Here is a 26,162-nt window from a genome sequence, read left to right as displayed (position 1 = left end):
AGGAATTCAAAAAATGCCACATAGACAGACTACCTGTAAATTGTATCAGTGATAATGGGAACTGCAGATGCTGGAGAATTCAAGATAATAAAATGTGAGAGATAATGGGAACTGCAGATGCTGGAGAATTCCAAGATAATAAAATGTGAGGCTGGATGAACACAGCAGGCCAAGCAGCATCTCAGGAGCACAAAAGCTGACGTTTCGGGCCTAGACCCTTCATCGGAGAGGGAACTGGAATAAATAGGGAGAGAGGGGGAGGCGGACCGAAGATGGAGAGTAAAGAAGATAGGTGGAGAGAGTATAGGTGGGGAGGTAGGGAGGGGATAGGTCAGTCCAGGGAAGGACCCTTCATCAGAGACCCTCTCTACTGAAGGGTCCAAGCCCGAAACGTCAGCTTTTGTGCTCCTGAGATGCTGCTGGGCCTGCTGTGTTCATCCAGCCTCACATTTTATTACCTGTAAATTGCTTGCTTTTTGAACAAAATAGAATGTGATGTATATGCAAATACAAATTCACCCAATAGATTTATATATGTGTGTGCGTTCATGTGAGAGAGAGAAGGAGAGGGGAGGGGGAGGGAGAAGGAGACAGTATGTGTGTGGGGGGAGTACAGTACAATTCTGCCGGATCCAGTTCAATGCCCATGTCCCGAGCGATAGTGCCTCGTTTCTCCCGCGCTCTGTTTTCTCAGTTTTCTAATGAATGGGCTCCCTCTGTCTTTCTGATTGGTGGATCGTTGGCGCTGATGGGCGGGCAAGTGGAGGCCTGGGTAATGATTGGTCAGTGGCGATCGGGGCGGTGTGCCTGTTCCGATCCCTTTATAAATGGGGCTCCTGGGGGCCGGCTGTCGCTGGTGACTGTGATCCGTGACCGGAGCGTCCGGCACTGGAATGGCCGAAGCCCGTGCGGCCAGTGGTCCGCGGCGGAGGCGGATCTTGTGCAGGTGAGGGCATGGTTGGGGCTCTGAACCCATCGTATTTCGCCCCCCGGGATTCTTCCACGGAGAGGGAAGAGGACTTTGAGAGAAATTCCGTTGGTGCTGAAGTGACGGTTGGTGCGCGCGACGGCCGCGTGGTTCTGGGTTTCGGCTGGGCCCCTTTCGGTGGCGAGGTGGGGGTTGGGGTGTGTGGCTTGTGCAGAGTTCCCGGTGCTTTCCCGTCTTTATCCTCGGAAATTGGTGTCGTTTTTTCCTTCCTCCTGTAACGGAATAAACGTGAGTCTCCCTGTTTTATTTTTGTCGGGATTTCCTCGTGGTTCTGTTTTTTTTAAACCCCCGAATGCCACAGGTTTTGGGGAAGGGTCACCGGACCTGAAGCGTTAAATCTTGTTTGTTTTTGTTGTTTTGCCTTCACAAATGATGCCCAAACCTGCTGAGCTTTCCCAGCAACTTCGTTTTTGTTCCTCGCTTAGAGTCTGCAGTTCTTTCGGTTTTGTTTTTATTTTTATGGTGCCGGTGACGCGGTACCTTTTTTTACATTGTAGGTCTCCACGTTTGTAGCGGTGGCGGACTCGATCGCCTTAAGATTGGGTTCCGCGCTCTCTACCTATTTTAACGTTAAAAAGGAACACGTTTTGTGATTTCACGCCTCGCTGCAGCGAGGCTGCCGAAGCACAAACCAGAAAGCACCATCGGGTGGTACATTTACTTTGTGTTTCATATCGATGTGCGGTCTGAAGTTTTAAGCTTGGAAAGTGTCTGTTCTCACTAGTTACTACACAACCAGCCTTCAGTGTTGCAAGGTGATGGCTTTCAACCCCCTCCCCCTCTGCCTTGCCTTTTGTTTGTACTCTTAAAATGGGCGCAAGGAGGCCGTTCAGCATCACTCCGGAGCACTTTGACTTTGATTTGGTACTTGCTACGTTCCCCTGAAACCTGCACGCGTGCGTAAACGATAATCTAATGACTACCTGAAAGCAGTTGAGCTTGCATCCACCTTACGTCAAGGCAGTGTATTCCTGACTATAAATACATCCGTGACTAAAGATTGGTTGGTCGCTTGTAGGAACTCATGATTGGTTTTGGGCTTGCTTGAGGAGTTATTTCTCTCTGTCGACTTTGTCCAGAGCTCGTGATTTGAAAACTATTAAATTTTCTGTAAGCCTAAGTTCACCTCGTAACGGTATCTTTTTCATCCCAGTTTTAGCCTTACGTATACAGCTTGGGTTTTCAATTGCATTTATGACTTGTAACTAGCATTTTTTTCCTGCATTAACTTTGGTTTCTAATTCCTTTTCTCACCTAGAGAGTACTGGATTTTTCCCATTACTTAACGCATTGTGGGTGTCCTGGCAAGGACTGTCTTTAATTTGTTTATCTATAACAGGCTTTGATATGAGGGGCTTACAAAGCTGTGTACAGGCAGTGTGTGGGTAGGGGAGAGAAGAGAGAAAGGGAGCAAATGAAAACTAGGCCATTGGGTTGCCTCTGCTAATACTTTAGGTGCTAGTGGAAATGTTCTGAGCACAAAGACTCTGATTACTTTTATACAACTTCAAGAAGGAAGAGTATTACCAGACAGATGGGATTTTAATTTCTGTTGATTTTAAGTGATCAGTTGTTAGGCTTTAGTTTTTAATAAAGTTTGCATTTGCAGTAGTGGCAAGCCCTATCTTTCTGAGGTTTGTTCACTAGCCCTCATCCAGAGAGAAATTAAACATACAAACAGCAAGAGTAGGCCATTCAGCCCTTCAAGCTTGCTCTGTTATTCAAGAAGATCATGGCTGATCTGTTTCAGATTTCCTTATCCCCAAGAATCTTAGATTCCCTGCCTAACGAATCTGTGCACTGATGATACATTCAATGGTACTGTCCCCACTGCCTTCTGAGGCAAACAGTCCCAAAGTCTGTCAGTATTCGGGGGGGGTAGAATCTGCCCCTGACCCTCATTAATAACCTCCCACCCTGAAGAAAGAACCAAACTCTCCAGTTTCAAACACAGGACAATTGCTCATTCAGATGAAATGAGTTAGCCTAAGGCTCTTGCATTTTACATTAGGTCTTGACAAAATGAGCACCAGTGGACCCCTGAGCCTACTCGGTGTTCGATCCAGGCAGAATACCATTGAGAAATAGTAAATGCAAGAAACAGCATGTCAGGCAGCAACCATGCAGAGGGAAAGATAGCATCTCATGTCAAGAGACTCCCAACATTGCGCTCTCCACAGAAGCTGCCTCACCTTCAGCAGTATCCAGCATTGCATCAAACACAATTTTTTAAACTTAATCAGCAAGGATTTTCTTTCAAAAAGACATATTTTCCTTCAAGTATTTACTTAAACCTTACCTGATTGAATGCCTTCCTGTTGGGAAATGTGTATGGTCACACCATCTTCCCTCTTGTCGTCTTGCACTCCCCCACTCCCTTACTGCATGCAAAGGCTAGCCAAGCCTGTTTTAAGTTGTTGCTGAGATTCTCTTAATGATGACTAGACATTCAAATGGAGATTAAAATGCCCCTTGGCCTCAAATTGGCATTTGTGCAACCTAGGTAGCTTAATTGGTACATAACAATATTCCTTCATCCCAGGGATGAGTCCCACATTGCATAACAAAATATTGTCAAGAAGATTTAGATTCAATTTCCTTCCACTAAATGCATTTTCAAACTACATTTATTATCAATTTTTCTTATTGAAAATTGAGAATGTGCTGGTGTTCCCTAATTGTACATCTTCTTCACCATTTTACTGCGTTGTTAAGAATATGTTTTGTAAAGGGAACAGTGGCTAGATGAAAAGTGGGTCAAATACACAAACTTGCAATTGGTTAGGGATTGTGTAAATTTAAAAATGGATAATTTGAACTTGATTACCACTTTTAGTGTCTGTAACTTGTTAATGCTGCCAATTCTTCCTAATCGATTACAACTGCGGGAAGTACAAGCCTTTGTTTTGGCAGAGATTACACTGCTTCTAAACTGCCTGTAAATTTAATAGGTCATGTTCTGAAATGACTTTCAAAAGTTTTTCCAGATCAACTGAAAGCTGAATTTTTAAAATTGAAATTAACTAGGTATTTACTGTGACAAAAACATAGCGCCTGTGTTTACAGATCAAGTCTCAAGTCCTGGAAAGCTGGTTTTGTAAAGTTGTCTGTAAAATTGCCCATTCTCATGTGAAGTTGAGATTTTTGGGTTAAACTAGCTAAATCAGCACTTCTACCTGGAATCAAAGCTAATGGGTTTAATCTCCATGGGAATAGGACTGACATCTGGTTAGGTTAGATTAGATTCCCTACAACCCAACAAGTCCATACTGCCCCTTGGAGCATCCCACACCCCCTGAACAGTACAGGCAATTTAGCATGGCCGATCCACCTAGCCTGCACATCTTTTGACTGTGGGAGGAAACCGGAGCACCCGGAGGAAACCCACGCAGACATGGGGAGAATGTGCGGAGTTTGCACAGACGGGTACCCAAGGCTCGAATCGAACCTGGGTCCCTGGTGCTGAGGCTGCAGTGCTAACCACTGAGCCACTGTGCTGCCCCTATACATCCATCAATATGTTGACAGCAGTTCTGTCTGTTCAACATTCAGAGCAAGTTGCTCTGATTGAGCTGGATGTGGAAGGGAAATGGTGTCTCGTCACGGTGACACCATCTACAGCCTCTAGAAAGATTCTGCAAAGTTTGTCCTGGTGTGGCTGGATAAAGTAATCAGAGCTTTTAACTTTTTTCTCTTAACTTAGAGCTAACAGATTAGGAATGTTTCCTGAGAACTTCTGCAGGCAGAAGTTAAACTCAGCAATCTGACAATTTTCTAGTTTTGCGTTTGTAGAATTTGACATAACCATTGCACTGTTGAGGAAACTGCCAGAGAATGTTGTGTTCCCCTGATTAGCTTGCTTAATTTTAAGTCTTATCTACACTTATAAGCATCCTAGATATTATAAGACTCGGATTTTCCCTGCTCCAGAATATACACTTCCTTCCTTGTGCAGTATATCTCGAGTAGGGTTCATTTCAGTTGTAATGGAAAATCTTTGGACTATTTACGACGGTTGCAATTAACAGAAATTAACAAGCAGCACTCTTAAGCAGATCAGTATAGAGTATGTGGAAATTTTTAATACCTATCCACCTTGTAAAAGTTTTAACTTGTATGCTGAGGGTTTTAAGGTATCTTCTCACAATTGGAAGGCACATCTTTTAAGGAAGAATGAAGGGTTTCTAATCTCTCTCTAATTTTATTCAACAAATAATTAAAGAATAGTGAGTAATAGGTCAGTAAGTAAAGGAACTGGTGCAGGCACGTTAGACACAATGGGCTGTTTGGCCTCCTGTACTGTCAGGATTCTGAGTTTCTTTTGATGCTTTGATACTTTATGGGTTTTTGATGTTTTGTACTCTTGCAGGTATTCCTTTAATCTCACCATGGTTCTTTTTTAATCTGTAAAGTAACAACTTGCTAAATGTTTATCAGTAAAGATGTTTTATTTCTAAGAGCTATTGTGTTTTCCAGTGGTATTCATGTGGTAACATTCTTTGTCATCTCTTATCAGTTGTGAGGTTCCAGTAGTTTTCATGTAATTAACATTTTACTTTGACACTTTTGATGCATATTTGTTCGCCTTCCTCTTCAGTGATTTTTGTTGTGCATGTGTGTTGTCTCTGTTGCCTTCTAAAATACACACTTCAGAATGGAACTTCCTGGCTTTTCCTGCTAGCTGCTGTGATGTCTTTTAAACAGTTGTTTACTTTGGTTTTTTAAAACTTTTCAACTTCTTTTGAATATGTCCAAACTAAATATGCTTGCGATGGGTTTTTAACAAAAAAATTTACAGAAGCAACTGAAGATAGTTATTACTTACAGAAATGGGGTTACAGGAACCAGTTGGAACACTGGTGCAACTGTTATAAGGATGCTAATTTCCTGGAAACTGCAGTGGGTGACAACTATAAATAGGAAGCATTTTCTATAGCTTTTCATGCTACATATATGATAACCATACACAGGCATGTTGCCCTTTAGTCATTTCGTGCAGTAAAAGTTTTTTTTAAATTGTAAAATCCTGCCAAACTAGTAACAGGGGAAGTTGAATTCTTAGGTTGTTGGTCTCCCCAGAGGGTGTACATTAGGAGCTTTGGCTGGTGTAGCACCTTGCATCAAAACAGATGCAAGATAATAAAATGTGAGGCTGGATGAACACAGCAGGCCAAGCAGCATCTCAGGAGCACAAAAGCTGACGTTTCGGGCCTAGACCCTTCATCAGAGAGGGGGATGGGGGGAGGGAACTGGAATAAATAGGGAGAGAGGGGGAGGCGGACCGAAGATGGAGAGTAAAGAAGATAGGTGGAGAAGGTGTGGGTGGGGAGGTAGGGAGGGGATAGGTCAGTCCAGGGAAGACGGACAGGTCAAGCAGGTGGGATGAGGTTAGTAGGTAGCTGGGGGTGCGGCTTGGGGTGGGAGGAAGGGATGGGTGAGAGGAAGAACCGGTTAGGGAGGCAGAGACAGGTTGGACTGGTTTTGGGATGCAGTGGGTGGAGGGGAAGAGCTGGGCTGGTTGTGTGGTGCAGTGGGGGGAGGGGATGAACTGGGCTGGTTTAGGGATGCAGTGGGGGAAGGGGAGATTTTGAAACTGGTGAAGTCCACATTGATACCATATGGCTGCAGGGTTCCCAGGCGGAATATGAGTTGCTGTTCCTGCAACCTTCGGGTGGCATCATTGTGGCAGTGCAGGAGGCCCATGATGGACATGTCATCAAGAGAATGGGAGGGGGAGTGGAAATGGTTTGCGACTGGGAGGTGCAGTTGTTTGTTGCGAACTGAGCGGAGGTGTTCTGCAAAGCGGTCCCCAAGCCTCCGCTTGGTTTCCCCAATGTAGAGAAAGCCGCACCGGGTACAGTGGATGCAGTATACCACATTGGCAGATGTGCAGGTGAACCTCTGCTTAATGTGGAATGTCATCTTGGGGCCTGGGATGGGGGTGAGGGAGGAGGTGTGGGGACAAGTGTAGCATTTCCTGCGGTTGCAGGGGAAGGTGCCGGGTGTGGTGGGGTTGGAGGGCAGTGTGGAGCGAACAAGGGAGTCACGGAGAGAGTGGTCTCTCCGGAAAGCAGACAGGGGTGGGGATGGAAAAATGTCTTGGGTGGTGGGGTCGGATTGTAAATGGCGGAAGTGTCGGAGGATAATGCGTTGTATCCGGAGGTTGGTAGGGTGGTGTGTGAGAACGAGGGGGATCCTCTTGGGGCGGTTGTGGCGGGGGCGGGGTGTGAGGGATGTGTCGCGGGAAATGCGGGAGACGCGGTCAAGGGCGTTCTCAATCACCGTGGGGGGGAAGTTGCGGTCCTTAAAGAACTTGGACATCTGGGATGTGCGGGAGTGGAATATCTTATCGTGGGAGCAGATGCGGCGGAGGCGGAGGAATTGGGAATAGGGGATGGAATTTTTGCAGGAGGGTGGGTGGGAGGAGGTGTATTCTAGGTAGCTGTGGGAGTCGGTGGGCTTGAAATGGACATCAGTTACAAGCTGGTTGCCTGAGATGGAGACTGAGAGGTCCAGGAAGGTGAGGGATGTGCTGGAGATGGCCCAGGTGAACTGAAGGTTGGGGTGGAAGGTGTTGGTGAAGTGGATGAACTGTTCGAGCTCCTCTGGGGAGCAAGAGGCGGCGCCGATACAGTCATCAATGTACCGGAGGAAGAGGTGGGGTTTGGGGCCTGTGTAGGTGCGGAAGATGGACTGTTCCACGTAACCTACAAAGAGGCAGGCATAGCTGGGGCCCATGCGGGTGCCCATGGCCACCCCCTTAGTCTGTAGGAAGTGGGAGGAGTCAAAAGAGAAGTTGTTGAGTGTGAGGACGAGTTCCGCTAGGCGGATGAGAGTGTCGGTGGAGGGGGCCTGGTCGGGCCTGCGGGACAGGAAGAAGCGGAGGGCCTTGAGGCCATCTCCATGCGGAATGCAGGTGTACAGGGACTGGACGTCCATGGTGAATATGAGGTGTTGGGGGCCAGGGAATTGGAAGTCCTGGAGGAGGTGGAGGGCGTGGGTGGTGTCACGGACATGGGTGGGGAGTTCCTGGACCAAAGGGGAGAAAATGGAGTCCAGATAGGTGGAGATGAGTTCGGTGGGGCAGGAGCAGGCTGAGACGATGGGTCGACCAGGGCAGGCAGGTTTGTGGATTTTGGGAAGGAGATAGAAACGGGCCGTGCGGGGTTGGGGAACAATGAGGTTGGAGGCTGTGGGTGGGAGGTCCCCTGAGGTGATGAGGTCATGAATGGTGTTGGAGATGATGGTATGGTGCTCGGGTGTGGGGTCATGATCGAGGAGGCGGTAGGAGGTGGTGTCGGAGAGTTGGCGTCTGGCCTCGGTGATGTAGAGGTCAGTACGCCATACTACCACTGCGCCACCCTTGTCTGCGGGTTTGATGGTGAGGTTGGGGTTGGAGCGGAGGGAGCGGAGGGCTGCCCGTTCTGCGGGGGAGAGGTTGGAGTGGGTGAGAGGGGTGGAGAGGTTGAGGCGGTTAATGTCTCGACGGCAGTTGGAGATGAAGAGGTCGAGGGAGGGTAGGAGGCCTGGGGGTGGTGTCCAGGAGGAGGACTTGTGTTGGAAGCGGGTGAAGGGGTCAGTGGAAGGAGGGTTGGGTTCCCGGTTGAAGAAGTAGGCATGCAGGCGAAGACGGCGGAAAAACTGCTCTATGTCCGACCGTGACTGGTATTCGTTGATGTGTGGTTGTAGGGGGACAAAGGTGAGCCCCTTGCTCAGGACTGACCGTTCGTCCTCAGTCAGTACTTCACCAACACCTTCCACCCCAACCTTCAGTTCACCTGGGCCATCTCCAGCACATCCCTCACCTTCCTGGACCTCTCAGTCTCCATCTCAGGCAACCAGCTTGTAACTGATGTCCATTTCAAGCCCACCGACTCCCACAGCTACCTAGAATACACCTCCTCCCACCCACCCTCCTGCAAAAATTCCATCCCCTATTCCCAATTCCTCCGCCTCCGCCGCATCTGCTCCCACGATAAGATATTCCACTCCCGCACATCCCAGATGTCCAAGTTCTTTAAGGACCGCAACTTCCCCCCCACGGTGATTGAGAACGCCCTTGACCGCGTCTCCCGCATTTCCCGCGACACATCCCTCACACCCCGCCCCCGCCACAACCGCCCCAAGAGGATCCCCCTCGTTCTCACACACCACCCTACCAACCTCCGGATACAACGCATTATCCTCCGACACTTCCGCCATTTACAATCCGACCCCACCACCCAAGACATTTTTCCATCCCCACCCCTGTCTGCTTTCCGGAGAGACCACTCTCTCCGTGACTCCCTTGTTCGCTCCACACTGCCCTCCAACCCCACCACACCCGGCACCTTCCCCTGCAACCGCAGGAAATGCTACACTTGTCCCCACACCTCCTCCCTCACCCCCATCCCAGGCCCCAAGATGACATTCCACATTAAGCAGAGGTTCACCTGCACATCTGCCAATGTGGTATACTGCATCCACTGTACCCGGTGCGGCTTTCTCTACATTGGGGAAACCAAGCGGAGGCTTGGGGACCGCTTTGCAGAACACCTCCGCTCAGTTCGCAACAAACAACTGCACCTCCCAGTCGCAAACCATTTCCACTCCCCCTCCCATTCTCTTGATGACATGTCCATCATGGGCCTCCTGCACTGCCACAATGATGCCACCCGAAGGTTGCAGGAACAGCAACTCATATTCCGCCTGGGAACCCTGCAGCCATATGGTATCAATGTGGACTTCACCAGTTTCAAAATCTCCCCTTCCCCCACTGCATCCCTAAACCAGCCCAGTTCATCCCCTCCCCCCACTGCACCACACAACCAGCCCAGCTCTTCCCCCCCCCCACCCGCTGCATCCCAAAACCAGTCCAACCTGTCTCTGCCTCCCTAACCGGTTCTTCCTCTCACCCATCCCTTCCTCCCACCCCAAGCCGCACCCCCAGCTACCTACTAACCTCATCCCACCTGCTTGACCTGTCCGTCTTCCCTGGACTGACCTATCCCCTCCCTACCTCCCCACCCACACCTTCTCCACCTATCTTCTTTACTCTCCATCTTCGGTCCGCCTCCCCCTCTCTCCCTATTTATTCCAGTTCCCTCCCCCCATCCCCCTCTCTGATGAAGGGTCTAGGCCCGAAACGTCAGCTTTTGTGCTCCTGAGATGCTGCTTGGCCTGCTGTGTTCATCCAGCCTCACATTTTATTATCTTGGAATCTCCAGCATCTGCAGTTCCCATTATCTCTCATCAAAACAGATGCAGTTTATTTTATACAACCTTGAGCTATTTTAGTTTACTCTTGATTTCTCATTGTAAGAATGCTTGGCTTTTAGAAAACTGGAACATGTACTATTGCATAGTTGGAAAGATCCTCCTAAGAAAATTGAACAAAGGCCGTCCAATCGCTTTTCAGTCTTGAGCCCATATTAATCCCCTTAGTGTCCCCTCATGCTTTTCTGACCTATCTTTGGGTTATTGGCCGAGTAATGAAGGTTAACTTGAGAGCATCTCACTGTACATCTCAACACTGTCATATGATTTCAAATTAATGTTTTCCAGGAACTTTGTCTGTGGGGTTTGCAAATGGGGACATAGCTGCTATTATTCACATGACCTGTCTATGCTGAAGTCGTCCCAGATCTGCAAACACTACTTGAGTGGATTTTGCTTCTATGGAAACAGTTGCAGGTTTGTTTAGTCACTTGTAGGAATTCATAACATTTGTGTTTGGGTTTGCTTTCCATTAGAATTTGCATGTCTCAAATTTTGTTGCATTTTATGCATACTTAAGTGCTTCATGTTGAATATTTTCATTTTGTATTAGTGACTATTGTAAGTAAGTTGATGTGCATTCCATCATCAGCAGGAAAAGTAGTTTTTTTTTGGAGGGGGATAGTCACAGCACAGACTCAAACACTTTAGTTTTGAGTTAGTATGTATTTATCTATCCAAATGCAGAAACATTTTGCATACCTAACTAACGTTGTATCCTAAGCCCAACCATCAACTACTTACAATCATCTTTCTTTCTTCCATAAGGTCAGAATGGGGACTGTTCACTCTCACTGCTCATGACTCTAGATTCTGAAGCTGTCCATATTTTAAATGCAGCAATAATATCTAGGTTTGGGTTGACTGAGTAACAAGTAACATCCATGAAACAAGAGCGCCATGCAATGACTGTCTTCAAAAGAGAATCTAACCATTACTCCATGGCACTCAATGGTATTACCATTACTGAATCCCCCACTATCAAAGTCCTGTGGGGTTACCATTGACCAGAAACTGAGCTAAATCTGCTATGTTAATACTGTAGCTACAAGAGCAAATTGGAGGATAGGAATCCTTTGGTGTGTAATTCTTCTGACTTCTCAGCGTGCCCTTCATCTAAAAGCATAAATCAGGAGTGTGATGGAATTGTCTCCACTTACCTGAATGTCAAGCTTGAGTACTGTTGGTACAGCACTCAATGTCCTGTATAAAACAACCTGCTAGGTTGACACTGCTGTTTGCTCCTCCCTCTACTGTATTGCAGTGGCATTGTGTACTGAGTTTCCTTGAACAGCACCTTCTAAACTAAACCTCTGCCTCCTACTGGGATAAGGGCAGCAGATGCATGAGCACACTGACATCAAGATCCCCTCTAAACCACCAGTGTCTTGACTTTGAGCCATATCACTGATTTGTTTTTTTAAATAATTGGATCAGAATCCTAGAACTTCCTCCCTGACAGCCTTGTTGGGTGTCAATACAGCAAATCGAAATGATAGCTCACTAGTTTTTTTGACAGCAACTAGGGATGGATAATAAATTCTGGCACAGTCAGAAGCCCTCATTACACAGATGAAATTCTTTCTTCTTTTTGCCACAACCGGTATTGTAGTTATTGTTTCTAACATTTAGAAGATCCCTGCTGTGTTTATGAAGATACTACCACGGTTTTGTAACTCAAACTTAGAAGTGATGGTGGACTAAAGTGGAAATTCCACAAACTCTGTACAATCTCGGATATCCTCTGTGGTGGCTGCGCTGCTTAGGATTTGTATGACTTAATTAGCTTTCAGGTAGCTTCTCATTTAGAGAAGTATTCTGAAGTTGAATTTGATTCAATGTTTAGAACAGTGTGCTGGCAACTTTATTCTGGCCTAAATTTTTGAAGGTCTGAACCAATTCAGACTTTCCATTCTCCAAATGAATATTACTTCCCCCTTTTATTCAGTGCTGTGCTGCTTGGGTTCGATATAATTGTAGTTGGTTAAACTGATTGTTATTACCTAGCAGTCCAGGGCTTGCTACCTAATGCCAACTTTTTATATGTAGTTGTATTAAGGGACATTAACGAACAATAATGAATCTTGTTATCAGATACCTGCACATCCAACCTGCTGGATGGTTATCCGGAAACAGACGTGGTTCTGAACCTGCTCTTCAGCTGAAGGCTGGAGAATCATCCCAGAGGTACCATGGTATGCAATCTAGTGATCCTACTGGCGGAAACTGCTCTCGAAATAGACGTAGCTCTGCTCCTGCTATTCCCAGAATTCCAGGAAGATTTTTCCAGCAGGTCCGTACAGCAGAACATCCTGTCCATTCAACCACAGCAAAAAGTACTTGGGGTCGACGTGGTTCTGAACCTGCTGTCTCCAGTTTCACTCACTTTGGTAGGGATACTAGACGTTCTGGCACACGCCTGGAGGAGGATGTTGACGAAGTGAAGGAGAATGAAACACCTGAAGGCTTAGGCAGATGGGCATTTGCTGCAGAGTTTGTACCGCCACAATTTCAAAAGCATGGTAGGTAGAAATGGCTATGCATAGAAGTGAGTGGTATGACTTGCAACTTGTATTTTCTTATAGTGCTTATGATGGAATTAAGTTTAGGAGTAGTTATTGGTGCTCAGTACTTAATCTTTTATGGGGAGCAGGTAGCTGAGAAATGTTTCTTTGTCTTTGTCAAATTGTCTCCAAGTTTTTATTTTGCTGTTCTCTCTTTGAAAGTAGAGATCTTGTGTATTGGTTAGTATTTCTACTTTTGAACCAGACGTTCTGGATTCAAGTTCCATCCAGAATGACTTGGCATTCATAATGTGGCAAAATCTATTGAGAATTAACCTGTAAATTCTCACAGCAACTGTTAATGGCAGGCAGTATGAGTGTGAGAACTTCCTACTCAGCCTTGTGCAGGAAAGAAAGTTGGAACAAAGTCAGCTGGCAGGGACTAAATTCAGAAAGTAATGTCTGTTAGGGCCATTGGGGTCCCAATAAATCACTTTCTTTGTTAACCTGATAAATTAGAAACAACCAAATGCTTCACTTCAGACGTGAATTATTGACTTTGAAATGTTTTCATTCTAAGGGTGATGTTTATATAAGAACTTTTTTGTTTATAATCCTACTGGACTTAAAGCCTTAAATTGTGCAACATAGAAGTGATCCTTTGGCCCATTTGAGTCTGCACTGAAAACTACTTCTAAAGCTACACCAGTCCTACTTTCCAGCATTGTTCATCCAACTTATTTCTTGAAAGTGTCAAAAGAATGTTGCACAAGATACTGGATAAAAGTTGGTGTTATGTTTACTTGTAAACCAGAAGTCATAATGACCTTGGCTATTCATCCTATTCCATATGAATTTACTGTGACTAGAGTTAGAAAATTATGGTAAAGGCAACAGGATTGTTCAAAAGTGCAACTAGTTCACGGATTTCTTCAGAAAGAAGGAAATCTGCTGCCATCTAATCAGGCCTACATAGGATCCTGGTTCTGCTGCTTTTTTTTATTGAATGCTAGGATGTAAACGGTGGGATTTATATATTTTCATTGCTTGTTTAGGTTTCTGCGTTTTGAATTTGTAACTGTTGGGCTTTCTGTCTGAGGTTTAATTATTAACTCATTACTGTCACCACAGAAATGGTTTTTAAAATTTGAGGCCTGCCTTTTAGTGTGTGACTGAATAGGTTTTGTGCCACTAATACATTTAGCATTTATTTTGTTTTGTGACCCACCAAGTTAGATAAGGTGCTTTGTGGTTTGGTGTTATCTGGAACTTTGTCCCTAAGATTGAGGGGGAATGCCTATAGCTTGGTGGGAGACTTTGCAGTTTCACTTCTTTTAATGGAGTTTGTAATATTCCTTCTTGAAATTTTTGAAATAGGATAGCTGTATAGACTTACTGAGGGGGTGGGGGAAGAATATATATTAAACTAAGTTACTTTAGAGTGAAGAATGAGCGTTCATCCCAGACAAAAGGTGCATGATTGTTCCAGAAAAGTAATCTGTAATTTCAGTCTTTTAAAAATTGAAGTCACAAGTGACTTGAAACATTCTAGGGTGTCTAGATATAGGAACTTTTGGTGTTTAGGTTTTTTTGTTCAAGCATATTGGGATTAACGGGATTGTTGTTTTTGTTAAACAAAATCTGAATTTGTAATAAGTAGTTGGTTCATTTGTTCTTGTTCTCACCGTCTGAAGCAAAATCTGCAGCATTGCATGTTTTAAGACGCTTGTTTTGGTTTTAGCAAAAAAAAATCCGACTGAGATCCAACCTGTTTGGTATTGTCAGAAATAGTAGGAACTGCAGATGCTGGAGAATCTGAGATAACAAGGTGTAGGGCTGGATGAACACAGCAGGCCGAGCAGGAACGCTGTTGTTCCAGGCCTAGACCCTTCAGAAAGGGCCTTTTCTGAAGAAGGGTCTTGGCCCGAAACGTCAGCCTTCCTGCTCCTAAGATGCTGCTTGGCCTGCTGTGTTCATCCAGCTCTACACCTTGTTATCTCTGGTAATCATAAGACCGTAAGACATAGGAGTGGAAGTAAGGCCATTCGGCCCATCAAGTCCGCTCCCCCATTTAAATCATGGCTGATGGGCATTTCACCTCTTCCCTGCACTCTCCCTGTAGCCCTTGATTCCTTGAGATCAAGAATTTGTCGATCTTTGCCTTGAGGGCATCCAACGTCCCAGCCTCCACCGCACTCTGTGGCAATGAATTCCACAAGCCCGCCACTCTGGCTGAAGAAATGTTGTCTCGTTTCTGTTTTTAAATTTACCCCCTCTAATTTTAAGGCTGTGCCCATGGGTCCTAGTCTCCCCATCTAACAGAAACAACTTCCTATTGACCACCCCTTCTAAACCATACATTATCTTCTATGTTTCTATTAGATCTCCCCTCAATCTTCTAAACTCTAACGAGTACAATCCCAGGATCTTTTGCTGTTCATCATACGTTAAACCTACCATTCCAGGGATCATCTGTGTGACTGTCCGCTGGGCATGCATCATGTCGCTGGGATCCCTGCAATGCCATTTTGGAGGCCCCATGGGGATCAGGAAATGCACTTTCTTCCAGAACTGAACAACTGGGGCCTGTATGGGGCTATCCATGTCGAGGGACCTTTTTTAAATAGAGAAGTGAATCTGGTGTGTTTTTGGCAGGGTGGGGGTGGAGACAACATAGGAGCTGAGGAATAAGTTGTAGGAAAACATAAGATTTTGCACTTTGGCAGGAAGGCTAGATAATTTGAATATTATTTAAGTAGAAGAGTGACAGCTGCAAACACAAGGATTTGCAAGCCCTTTTTTATGAGTTGGCTAGCATCCATAAGTGAAGGCAAATGAAATGTTGGCCTCTATTTCAAAGGGAGTGCAATGTAAAAGTAAGGAAATTTGTCTTTAACTAGACAGGACTCTAGTCAGATCACAGTGGGAACGGTTCTGGTCCCCTTCTCTAAGGAAAGATGTAGTGGCATTGGATGCAGTCCTGAGAACATTTTGTTTGCCCATCTGACACTCCACCTGGAGGGATTATTTTATGGGGAGGTTTAGTAGATTGGGCCTGGAATATTTGAGTATGGAGGAATGAGACCCAATCTCGTTTTAACGTACTAATTGTTAGGGTCTTGACAAGATGGATGTGGAAGGGTTGTATCCCTTCTGTGGGAGAGTCCAGGAGCAGAGGATGGACTGGAATAAGGGGTTACACCTTGAGAAAAGGAATTTCTTCTGAGAATAGGAATTTATTGTATCAATCAAAAAAAGTGAACTTGCCATGCCATGGTGCCTAAATTAATGACAGTCCTAAATAAGAAAAGTCCATCGCTGTTCAATTGATGGCAGCTGGGTTCAAGGAAAGCTGGAAAACCAGGCTGTGACTACATTGCCCTGCCATGCTGAGATGTAACCTCCACTGGAAGATCTAGAAGCAGTCTGGAGCATGGACAAGATCTATGTGCTAAGAGGTGACCATTGTGCCAGGACTAGACTTTCACTGTGGGCTGCTGGAATACCATGAAGCTGCTGAAGACCTCCATGCTGGGATGAAACTGCCCCTCCTGGATGAGACAACTATACCATGTGTCAGCATTCCAGTCCACTGGAAGCCACCTTGGTGCTTAACCTGGGCTGGGAGAAGACTCCTCCTTGAAGCAGTTAGCTTTAATAAAAGGTAAAGTACCATAATGTAGTGAATCTATATGGTGTTCTTTTTACCAGAGTTCTAAGTACACTCAAGGCAGAGAGACTTTTTCTTTTAAAACAGGTAAGAAGAGAATTGAAGGATTTTGAGGAATAGGCAGAAAGTGGCATTGAAGATCATCCAATCACCCATGATCTCTCAGAATGGTGGGGCAGACTTGATTGGCTGAATGGCCTAGTTGAGTTTCAATGTCTTGTCGTCATATGCATTTGTTAAGTTTTATTTTTGTTTTTAAAATTTTGTAATCCGTTTGAGCCAGGGCAAATGGTAATTGGTCTCTGCCCAATGGCAAGATGTCACAATGAGCTGTATTTGCAGTGTCTCACATTGAAAGAGCCTCATTTGAGTAATTGTAGAACCATTGTTTCTCTTCTTTTGAAGTTATTAAAGCGCAAACAAAATGTATATTTACTTTCTAAATTCTGAAATTCATCAACATGGTTTGTGGAACTTGAAACCAGCCCAACTATTTGCCCAAATTACTCAGTTTTTAAATGCTGATAGGTGGGTGACACCGCCTCGGCTGGTATTATTACCCATCCTAATTTCCCAGAGACCAAATGAAGGTAAATAACATTGCTGTGGATTTGAAGTCACTTGCATGCAGAGCAAGTGAGTGTGACAGGTCTCCTTCCTCCTAAGGACATAAGTGAACCTGGAGGGTGTTTGTACAACATTCCACAATGATAATATTAAGCTTGTTACCTTTTTATGTGAATTGACATTGTTGCCAGCCATGGTGGGATTTGAGCCCATATTGCCTGAGGTTCTAGATCACTAATCCAGTGACACTAATCACTATGCTGCCACCACCACCTGGAGAATTCCCTTCTTTTCATAATGCCAGGTCTGCTGCATCCTGACTTATTTAAAATTTTACTTGTCAGCACAAGTGTTGACTACTACTATAGTGTTTCTGTGCATAACTTAGTTTCAAAGCTGACAAAATATATTTTTGTCTGTTTACACACACAATGTGTTAATTGTTTGCATATTTCAGGTTGTGCATCAACATCACAGGCAGCAGGTCCTTTCAGTTATTTGCCTGGTTCTGTCAAGAGTGAATCTCAAACTGTGTTGACGCCAGAGTCTTCAACTTCTCAATCTGTTCCACAGGTATGCAGTTTCAGCTTAAACGTATAGGCCTACCAGCCATTAAAACTTGTCCCATTCAACTTTAGGGGTTTCCCCCCCTTTTTTTAATACTTCCCTGAGAACTGAATATTTCTAACTGACTGAACACGTGTCTGGAATTATTTTGATCACTATATTTGCCATTTTGAATGTCCCACCCTTTCAATAAAGGAACACTTTATAGCATTACAACACAATTCCTCTTTTTATAAAGATTGTGTATTGTTGGAAGTTGAAGGAACTTTTTAATTCTTTTGTTAGTCTCTAGTTATTTGAGCAGTAGTGAACATTGTGTAGAGATTGAACTAATTGTGAACGACAAGGAGACTGCTAACCCATTACCTAGAAAAGAATTGACTGCCCCCCACGTAGTGTTAAATCTCCATCTCTCTCTTTTTTTTTTCTCTCCCCTTCCCTGCCTCCCTCAGAGTGCTGAAATACACGTGCAGGCTAGTTTTAGAGATGACTATTGGGCACATGCTACTGATAACTTGGATGGCAGAGCTGTTGATACAAAGGGCTGGAGGAAGAGATCAAATTCTGATGTGAGGCAATACGGATTGTACTAAATACATCCTTTTTACATTCCAGGGAAAGTTGACTAAAGATTCAGCCTTTGAAGAGAGTAAAGATATAATTTGTGGAATTTGCATGGAAAAAGTCTATGAAAAAACACCAGCCAGAGACCGTTGCTTTGCAATTCTTCCTGACTGCAACCATGCTTTCTGTGTGACCTGTATCAAAAAATGGCGAGAGAGCAAGGGGTTTACCAATAATGTAATAAAGTAAGTGAATGTCAGCAAATTAACAATCTCTCTGTTGCAGTTGTTTAGCTGACTTTAGCAGTTGAAATTGTTTTATTTGTAGTGTTTGGATTCTAAATTAGTAGCACATGGGTGTGTTCAGTGTGGAGCTGGAGGATACCTTGGGAGTGGAATCAGTGGAGGAATTGGGGAGTAAGGATTGCATTCTTGCAGAAGGGTTGGTGACAGGAGGTGTAGTAAAGGTAGGTATGGGAGTCTGTGGGTTTAAAATAGATGTTGATGCTGAGACAGAGGTGTCCCTGGTAGGAGGAGGTGGTATTGGAAGTGGTCCAGGTGAATTTCGAGCTGGGGTGAAGGGGGTTAGTAAAGTTTGATGAACTGTTCAAGCCCCTCATGGGAGTGAGAGGCAGCACCCATGTCATCGATGTCGCCACCCCCTTAGTTTGTTCGAAGAATCTCTGAGCACATGGGTGTTGGCTTGCTTTTGGTGAGGGGATTTTAAAAGTTAGCTTGGCTAGACTTTGTGGAATAATTTTAATCCTCTCTGGAGTGCTAATAGAAATTTTGTTTTATTATGTTGGGACTTACAACCAGAGAGTAGATTTCAAAGCATTTGCTTAGCAAAAACTAGCATGTGCAAGGCTTTTTTTTCCTTTTTCACTTTCACTTCTAAAGGAGACCTGACTGATGCAGGTACAGTCTTAGTCAGGCTGTTCAGAGCATTTAAGGAAAGACATTTAGCAGTGAATAGGTGTAGTGTCTGAACCCTTTAGAGAAGGAACACTTAATCAAATGTTCAGCAGGTTAATAATGGACTGATGAAATCTAAAGATTGCTTGAGTGATCAAGAGGAAAAAGGCCCTCCAGCTTGCAGGAGCTGTCATGAAGGAAGCAGTTAAGTCAAATCTATGGAATAGAGGAAGGAAAGTGTCTCTGGAATTTGATTTAACTAGGGAGTAGTTCGGATTTTCTGTTGCTTGTATTTTGAATCATTAAAACTGCTATAGCTTGTTTTTACTTTTTTTAAAATTTTGTTCAATGAACTCCTTTATTGTTACAACTAAATTGACAGTCTTGTGTGTTTCTTACAGTGAAAGATAACCAGACTAAATAAAACTGGGTTGGGGAGGTGAAGAACGTACCAAGTCAGATAGGTGCCAGACTGAAATCTGCCATGTACGGTAGCAACGTAAGATGAAATCACAGCCAAATGCCCAAGGCTTCCCCAGGAGCTCAGTAAATTTGCCCTAGTCACTGAGTTGGTCTCTAATCTTAGGTGGTGCATTTGTCAGGCTAGTTTCAGTTAACATAAAAGTGAAGGGGTTTACATAGTGAGATTATGGTTGGATGTTTTTAAAAAAAATTCAAATCCTCTACGCTCTGTTTTGCGCCATGTCCAATATCTCTGAAAATGTAACAGTTGAATCTAGTTTCCATCTGTTTGTGGAATGGAATTTCAAATTTGCACCACCTATTGTCTAGATGTGATCAGAATGCTTTCTGATTTATTTTTTTGATTTTAAAAGTCCGCCTCCAATCTTCAGTCTGGAGTGCCTAACATTAGGGAGACCCTCAGCAGAAATGTCTTATTTCTGTCCTATCTTTTCCCATTTAACATGTTATTCTAATGATCTAAGATCAAAGTTTACCTATGGTGCAGAAACAGACCCTTTTTCAGCCCAACAAGTCCACACTGAAGTTCAGAGCATCCCACTCAGATCCGCACACCCCCCCCCCCCCCCCCCGCCCCTGCCCCTGGCATAACCCACCTAATCTACACATCCCTAAACACTATGGGCAATTTAGCATAGCCAATTCAGCTAACCTGCACATCTTTGTATTGGAGGAGGAAGTGGACACAGACACCGAGGAAATGTGCAAACCCCACAGTCCTCCAAGTTTGGAATTGAACTGGGGTGCTTGGTGCTGAGGCAGCAGTGCTAACCACTGTGCTGCCCTATAAATTGTTCCTTTTAAACCCTGTTTAAATTCCAGGGAATGCAACTCAACTTTGAGATCTTGTTATAATTAAATGACTGGGGCTCAAGTAAATCCCCTTTTGCATGCCTTCAGTTGTACCTGAATCTTTGTTATAGCTTATCACCATTGGTCCAAAATTATGACCTCTCAGTTGCTTAAATTGTTTTGAGCATTTTAAAACATTTGGAGACTGGTTTTCATCTATTACTCTACTTGTGCTAACTAAATTTGCTCATGGGCAAATTTTGTGCTTTCTGTTCTAATATTAAAATCATACACACAAGTGTCTCTGACTTGCATCAGAGGGTGCAATCCCTGCACATGCAGTTGTCTGCATCGTAGATTGCACAGACCAAACATTGCTCAAGGACACGCAGGAATCTTTCAAGCAGAGGACAAACAATGGGCATGTGACAATAACATTAGCAGCAAGAATACTGACTTTTCACTGGTGAATATGTGAAACTCTTGTTCTGTCCTAAGACTTATAATATTGTGCACAGTTGAGGCCTCAACGTAGCTTTTGCAGTTGTCGTCATACTGGCAAATTATTTGTACTGTCGCCTGTTTCCTACCCTGGGCAACTTTATTCTATACCCCCCCCCCCCCCTTAACTTAACCAAAAATGTCTGGAATAAGTAAATGTTACTGAACCTTTTTCAGGAGCAATTTCAAAAGACAGTTCTAAAAGTTACTGTTAACAACTGAAAGTATTTGTGTAGCAAAAGGCAAGTAAGCATTTTCATAAATGAAATCTATTATGGTGAGTGTCTTTTGAACATGTTTAACTCTAAATGACTAGGAAAGCAAATGTGTGATGACTTGTTGCCACTAATGAAGATCTGGGTCTGTTTGGACTATTTGCAGTGAGGAAAATTTTAAACCTCAAATCTTTTTTATTTACAGAGCGTGTCCTGAATGTAGAGTAGTGGCCAGTTACTTCATACCATACAAGTACTGGGTGGTTGATGAACAGAAACAAAAACTTATTGAAAAATTTAAAGTTGAAAAGCGGTATGTATGCCTAGAGGTACTACAGTATCTCCAAACAGTATTTCTAATTCTATTTGCTAAATCAGAATATGCTATAAATGTCATAATTTTCCACTTAAGTTTAAACCTTAAACCCTTTGCAGTCTAATTTCAACTTGGTTTAAGTTCAGAATTGATGTTCAGAATACAGTGATCATACTATAACTGTTTTGGAGTTTGGTCTCAATCAGACCTGCCAGGTGTGTGCACATTGTTAGCATCTATAACCTTCAGCAGGTCAAAATCAGGCTTTCAATGACACTGCTAGTTTTTAGTTTTATCTGTAACTAAACTTTTTTTATAGAAAATGTTGGAAGTACTCCATGCTATATCTAACAGCATAAGAACAGAAGTTGTCAGTGGGAAATGAGATTTGCATGGTAAATTTGTTATCAGCTTTTGAAAACATACCAAATAAGTACTAAAGAGCTGTGAATATCACAATGAAGAACTGCTGTCCACAGTGCGGGCAGAGATTAATGTAAGGCTGGTGGGTAAAGCTGAGAATAAGGGGTTTTATTATTTGGGAACAGCAAGGTTGAGTAGAAGTCTGGCAAACTGGATGAATGTACAGATTTGCAGCAGGATCATTGGACCCAAAACACTTAACACTGCCTTATGTCCACGATACAGCCAGACCTACTGAGCCTTCCCACCATTTATTTATTCTTTGTCTATCTCCTGATGAATACACTACTGCTTTGTGAATGGCAGCAGTTCACTGTTTTTCCATTTAGACCATTTTCTCAAGTCCATCACTAGTGTCTCTTTGGCCTTGCAGCACCAACCCTTTTATCACTTGGTGCCCTTGACTTCCAATTGGTGTAAAGATGAGAAAGTGAATTTGAGGATTGAGATCAGCCATGGTAGAGCATTTTCAATGGACTGAATGACCTGTTTCTGTTTCTGTTCCTACAGTTCATGGTCCCTCTGAAACATGATACTTACACTTTTTTTTGTTACCCAGTGACTCCAAAGAACCTAATGACAACATTTCTCCAAGACTTGCTGTAACTAATGTCAAACTGGTACTGTTGTAGTTTAGCATCTTGCCTATTAATGCATCCTGAGGTGGGACATGAAAACCTTCTGGTGCAAGGAATTCACAGACCACCAGGCCACCAACAATCTGAATAATGCCTCACATTTCACTTTTTTTAAAATCATTGTTTTAGTTGACCCACCTAAGCTTGCTTTTTTTTCCTGGAAAATGTTTAGATTAGGTGCTTTAGTCATAAAGGGCTTCTGAATCTCTGAAGCTAGGTGTATGCATTCTGCAGGCTTGTAAGTGCAACTGAGTAATTTAACAATTTCCAGGTTTGATGTTTTTTTTTAAATAGCATGGCCCACATTTTTTTCCCCTCTTCCTCTTTTTATGTTAGTATATTATCATGCTGGTGACTGACTTGGCTGTTTTGAGACTAACACCTTTTTTGTTTTAAACGATCTAGAAGGTTGTAAGTTTAAACCCCAGTTGACACTTTTTCTCTGGTTGAAGCAAACATGATGCAATTAGTCTCTATTGCAGTTAATGTTCCTGATCATTATCTCCTGGTGGGTAGATGTCTTTTTGGGTTGTCCTCTGCCTGTTTTATTAAGCTACATGAAGCAGATTTTTGGGACTGTAACTGGCATTTGTGATTAAATTCTGGAGATGGCCTTTGAAGTTGAGGTTGATTTGCCTCTAACATCTTTTGTCTTTTCCACAGGAAAATACATTGCAAATTTTTTCTACGAAGTAATGGCAGATGTCCTTTTAAATCTGAGTGCATTTACTTGCATGAGTTTCCTGAGGGATATCGACCTTCCCAGCATCGACAAAGGAGGCGAAGGGATAGTGTAAGGAATATGGCATATATTGTGGCATAAGTAGTGATATGTTCTGTTGTGTTTAATGATGGAGTATGATTACATACTGTATACGTCTAATCATCACCTTGGTTTCCAGGCAAATTGAACTAGCAAGGGTAAACCTGCATTAAGTTGTCTTCTGTAGCCTTTGTGTGTGCAATAATGACCCCAAAAGCATTCCTTTTCAAGGCATTGTCGACCTCTAAAAGGACTGAAGTAATTTCAAATCCGTATTGATATTTGGTCAGTAGTTTTAACCTTGGTACAAAGTAGCATCATTTGTGCATTTACACACTGAAGCCTATTAACTGACTGGACAAACGCAACACTTAATTTTTATCTGCAGTTTTGGAAAACTTCAAAAGTAAAAAGACTGGAGAGATTTTATTTGGGTTTCACATCTACTGTCTGTAACTGGTCAGAAAAGCAATTTTCTTCCACCTCCTGTATACAATAGATTTGGAGGGTAGTAAATGCCATGTTGTTTGACTTTTTTTTTCAGACCACTGAACATGAAGCAAATAATAACCGGTTTAGTAGAACAAACACTTCGGGGTGGGGGGGAAGAACCTCTTAAATTCCCAGTCACTTTCATTGCAAGCCGAAATGTAGACTGAAAGCAGTAAGAGATGCTTGCCTTTTAAAGTGTACAGTGCAAGGAGTACAAAAGTAATCAATTGAAGTAAAACCATAGCAATGCTGGATGTGCCTCAACTGGAATATTCAGCTCGAAACACCACTGCCTCCCTTACCCCCTGAAAAAATCTAAAAAATTGGTGTTACAGCAGTACCTGTTACACCCAAATAGAATTGGATGTGTGTCTGAGGGGCATGGGGGATCTTCTGTTTTTCCTGGTGACCCATCAAATTTCTTACTTGAGCTAAATTTTAGTACTACTTCCTACCAATCTGGGAGAGTTAACCAGATTGCAATCTAGCACAGGTCCCAGTCTTCCAAGCTTTGCCCTCTGTGTGGCAATTACAAGGTTCTGTTCTGATTTTTAAGTAGTTCTATCTTAGGAGATCTCAAATGATTTTGACAATTAAGTCTACTATTTCCTGCACAAAAACTGAGGGATTGTAGTAGTTTGCTCATGTAGTGGCACAGTAACATACTGATGGGTTGTCTGCTTTTGCTGTTGTTGGTAACAAGTCAAAAGAAACTAATGATCAACTTTTTGTGGTTGAACCTTTTCACTTTAGGAGTTGGAAAATACTGACTGCTCAATTTTTGTTAACATGCTGTTTATGTATTGCAGTCTCCATTGGGAATTATGTGGGAAGATGATTGTGATGATGAAGACTATTACCATGCCCTTCACCTCCTTGGTGTGCTTACCCTCAATGATTCATTTTTAGAGAATTTGGCACACTTTGAGTATGAACTTTTTGATTCAGATCTATCTGATTTTAATCAGGATGATTCAGATTCTGATGACGATGACTTTGCCATTTAGTCTGGAGCAGTGTTCTTGCAAACAGCAGGTGGAATATTGATATATTTTGGCAGTCCTGTTGCAGGTAGCTTGCTTAAACAATATAATTAGGCATTTGTAACTAAGTCTGTTTACACTGATCTATAATGCAAGTTTTGAATTTATCTTGCACCCATTGTGTACTATGATGTTCTAAACTAGCTATTTTTATGCTGAAACCTGCACTGTTTTAGGTTATAGATGAATATTACATTTTGCAAATGTGTGACACACGCAATACACATAAATGATCCGAGCAGTTCATTGTGGCAGTTTTGATGGTTTTCAGAAACTAGTTGTGCTGATCTCCTTGATTAATGTTGTGATTTAACATTCACTTCAATTGGCTATTTTACCCAGTTGATTGCAGGTGAACTATGTACTCCAGTGATGCTGAGTTATTAAACAAAGTTGAATAATGTAGGTTCAGTAGAACTGAAATAGAATGTTTTTTGCTTCCTTCCCACTAGGGTGAATGCATATTTAATGTGGGGATTAATAGATGTTTGACACTTTGTAACTTGATCAATTGCTTAATGAGGGGGATGTTTTTAAAATGTCTGTCCAAATAAAAATGTTTTGTAAATAGTTGTTCAATTCTTGGATTTTCTCTTGCAAACATGAAAGATGTGTACTTTTCTCAAGTCATAAGGATATGGGACTTCTAGTGACAGGGTGCTAAAACCTGAAATTTGTGGATAACTATTAATGACCACTTGGAATATCATGAACTGAGCCAGATGGTTTTATGACTTTTTGTGGTATTTGGTGCAGAAATTTAGTTTTCAACTTTTGAATGTTCCATCAGCTAAGTCTGCTTGTTTCCACCTCTTATCAGCACTCATTATTTCCTGACACTGCCATTTGTACTGTCAGCTATTGAACTCTGAACTCAAGACTTCCTTTCCCAAATCTCTGTCTCATCAGGTTGGTTTTAGTCATGTTTCCTAAAATCTACTTTTATGCCCTGGCTGTGTAAAAGGCATAATGGTAGTGTTGTCTGTCTGTAGACTGTTCTAATACTTCAGATGGCCAGGTGCCATGCACTTTATCTGTTGTATGTGAACATGCACTAATTCTTGTGCTTGCTGACCTATAATGACTCTGTCTAACAATGTTGTTTCTCAACTTCTTTACAGGTCACCCCCACCCAGCCTCAGCTGGAATCTACCCTATTGCTGTGTTCCTCCAAACCTGATTATGTAAATTCCCAATTTTAACCTCTTGCCTGATGGTTGCAGCATTTAACTGCATCAACCTGGAATTGTTGACCCAAATCTCTTGGCTGTTGTTTTTTTTTAACCCCCTCTTTTTTTAAAAAAAAAAGGTGCTTTTTATGATGACACATTACTTTGTCCAAGCTTCTAATTCAGTCCTGTTTGTACATTGCTGTGAAAGCACTTTGGGATGTTTTTAAGAGATGATTTTATGATTATGGGGCATTTAGCATCTGTCTCTAGGGTGTTAGCTTAAAGTTGAGGTACA

General features: G+C 43.1%; 1 protein-coding gene across 2 annotated transcripts; it reads left to right on the top strand.

Moving 5' to 3' along the window:
• Positions 1-814: 814 nt before the first annotated feature.
• On the top strand, positions 815-25,263 carry mkrn4 (makorin, ring finger protein, 4). Of its 2 annotated transcripts, none has more exons than XM_048553286.1 (8): positions 815-946; positions 10,532-10,660; positions 12,338-12,438; positions 17,442-17,557; positions 18,167-18,360; positions 21,226-21,333; positions 23,061-23,190; positions 24,462-25,263. In XM_048553286.1, exons 1-8 carry the CDS (start codon positions 894-896, stop codon positions 24,657-24,659), a joined length of 1,029 nt encoding a protein of 342 aa, XP_048409243.1. In that variant the 5' UTR covers positions 815-893; the 3' UTR covers positions 24,660-25,263. The 2 variants fall into 2 exon arrangements, with proteins under 2 accessions (XP_048409243.1, XP_048409242.1); XM_048553285.1 differs by having other exon boundaries at positions 12,338-12,765.
• Positions 25,264-26,162: the final 899 nt, after the last annotated feature.

This window comes from Stegostoma tigrinum, chromosome 21 (genome assembly GCF_030684315.1).
Source record: "Stegostoma tigrinum isolate sSteTig4 chromosome 21, sSteTig4.hap1, whole genome shotgun sequence".
Classification (NCBI taxonomy): domain Eukaryota; kingdom Metazoa; phylum Chordata; class Chondrichthyes; order Orectolobiformes; family Stegostomatidae; genus Stegostoma; species Stegostoma tigrinum.
The sequence above is the reverse complement of the archived record's forward strand: the minus strand, read 5'-3'. Positions and strand labels throughout refer to the sequence as shown.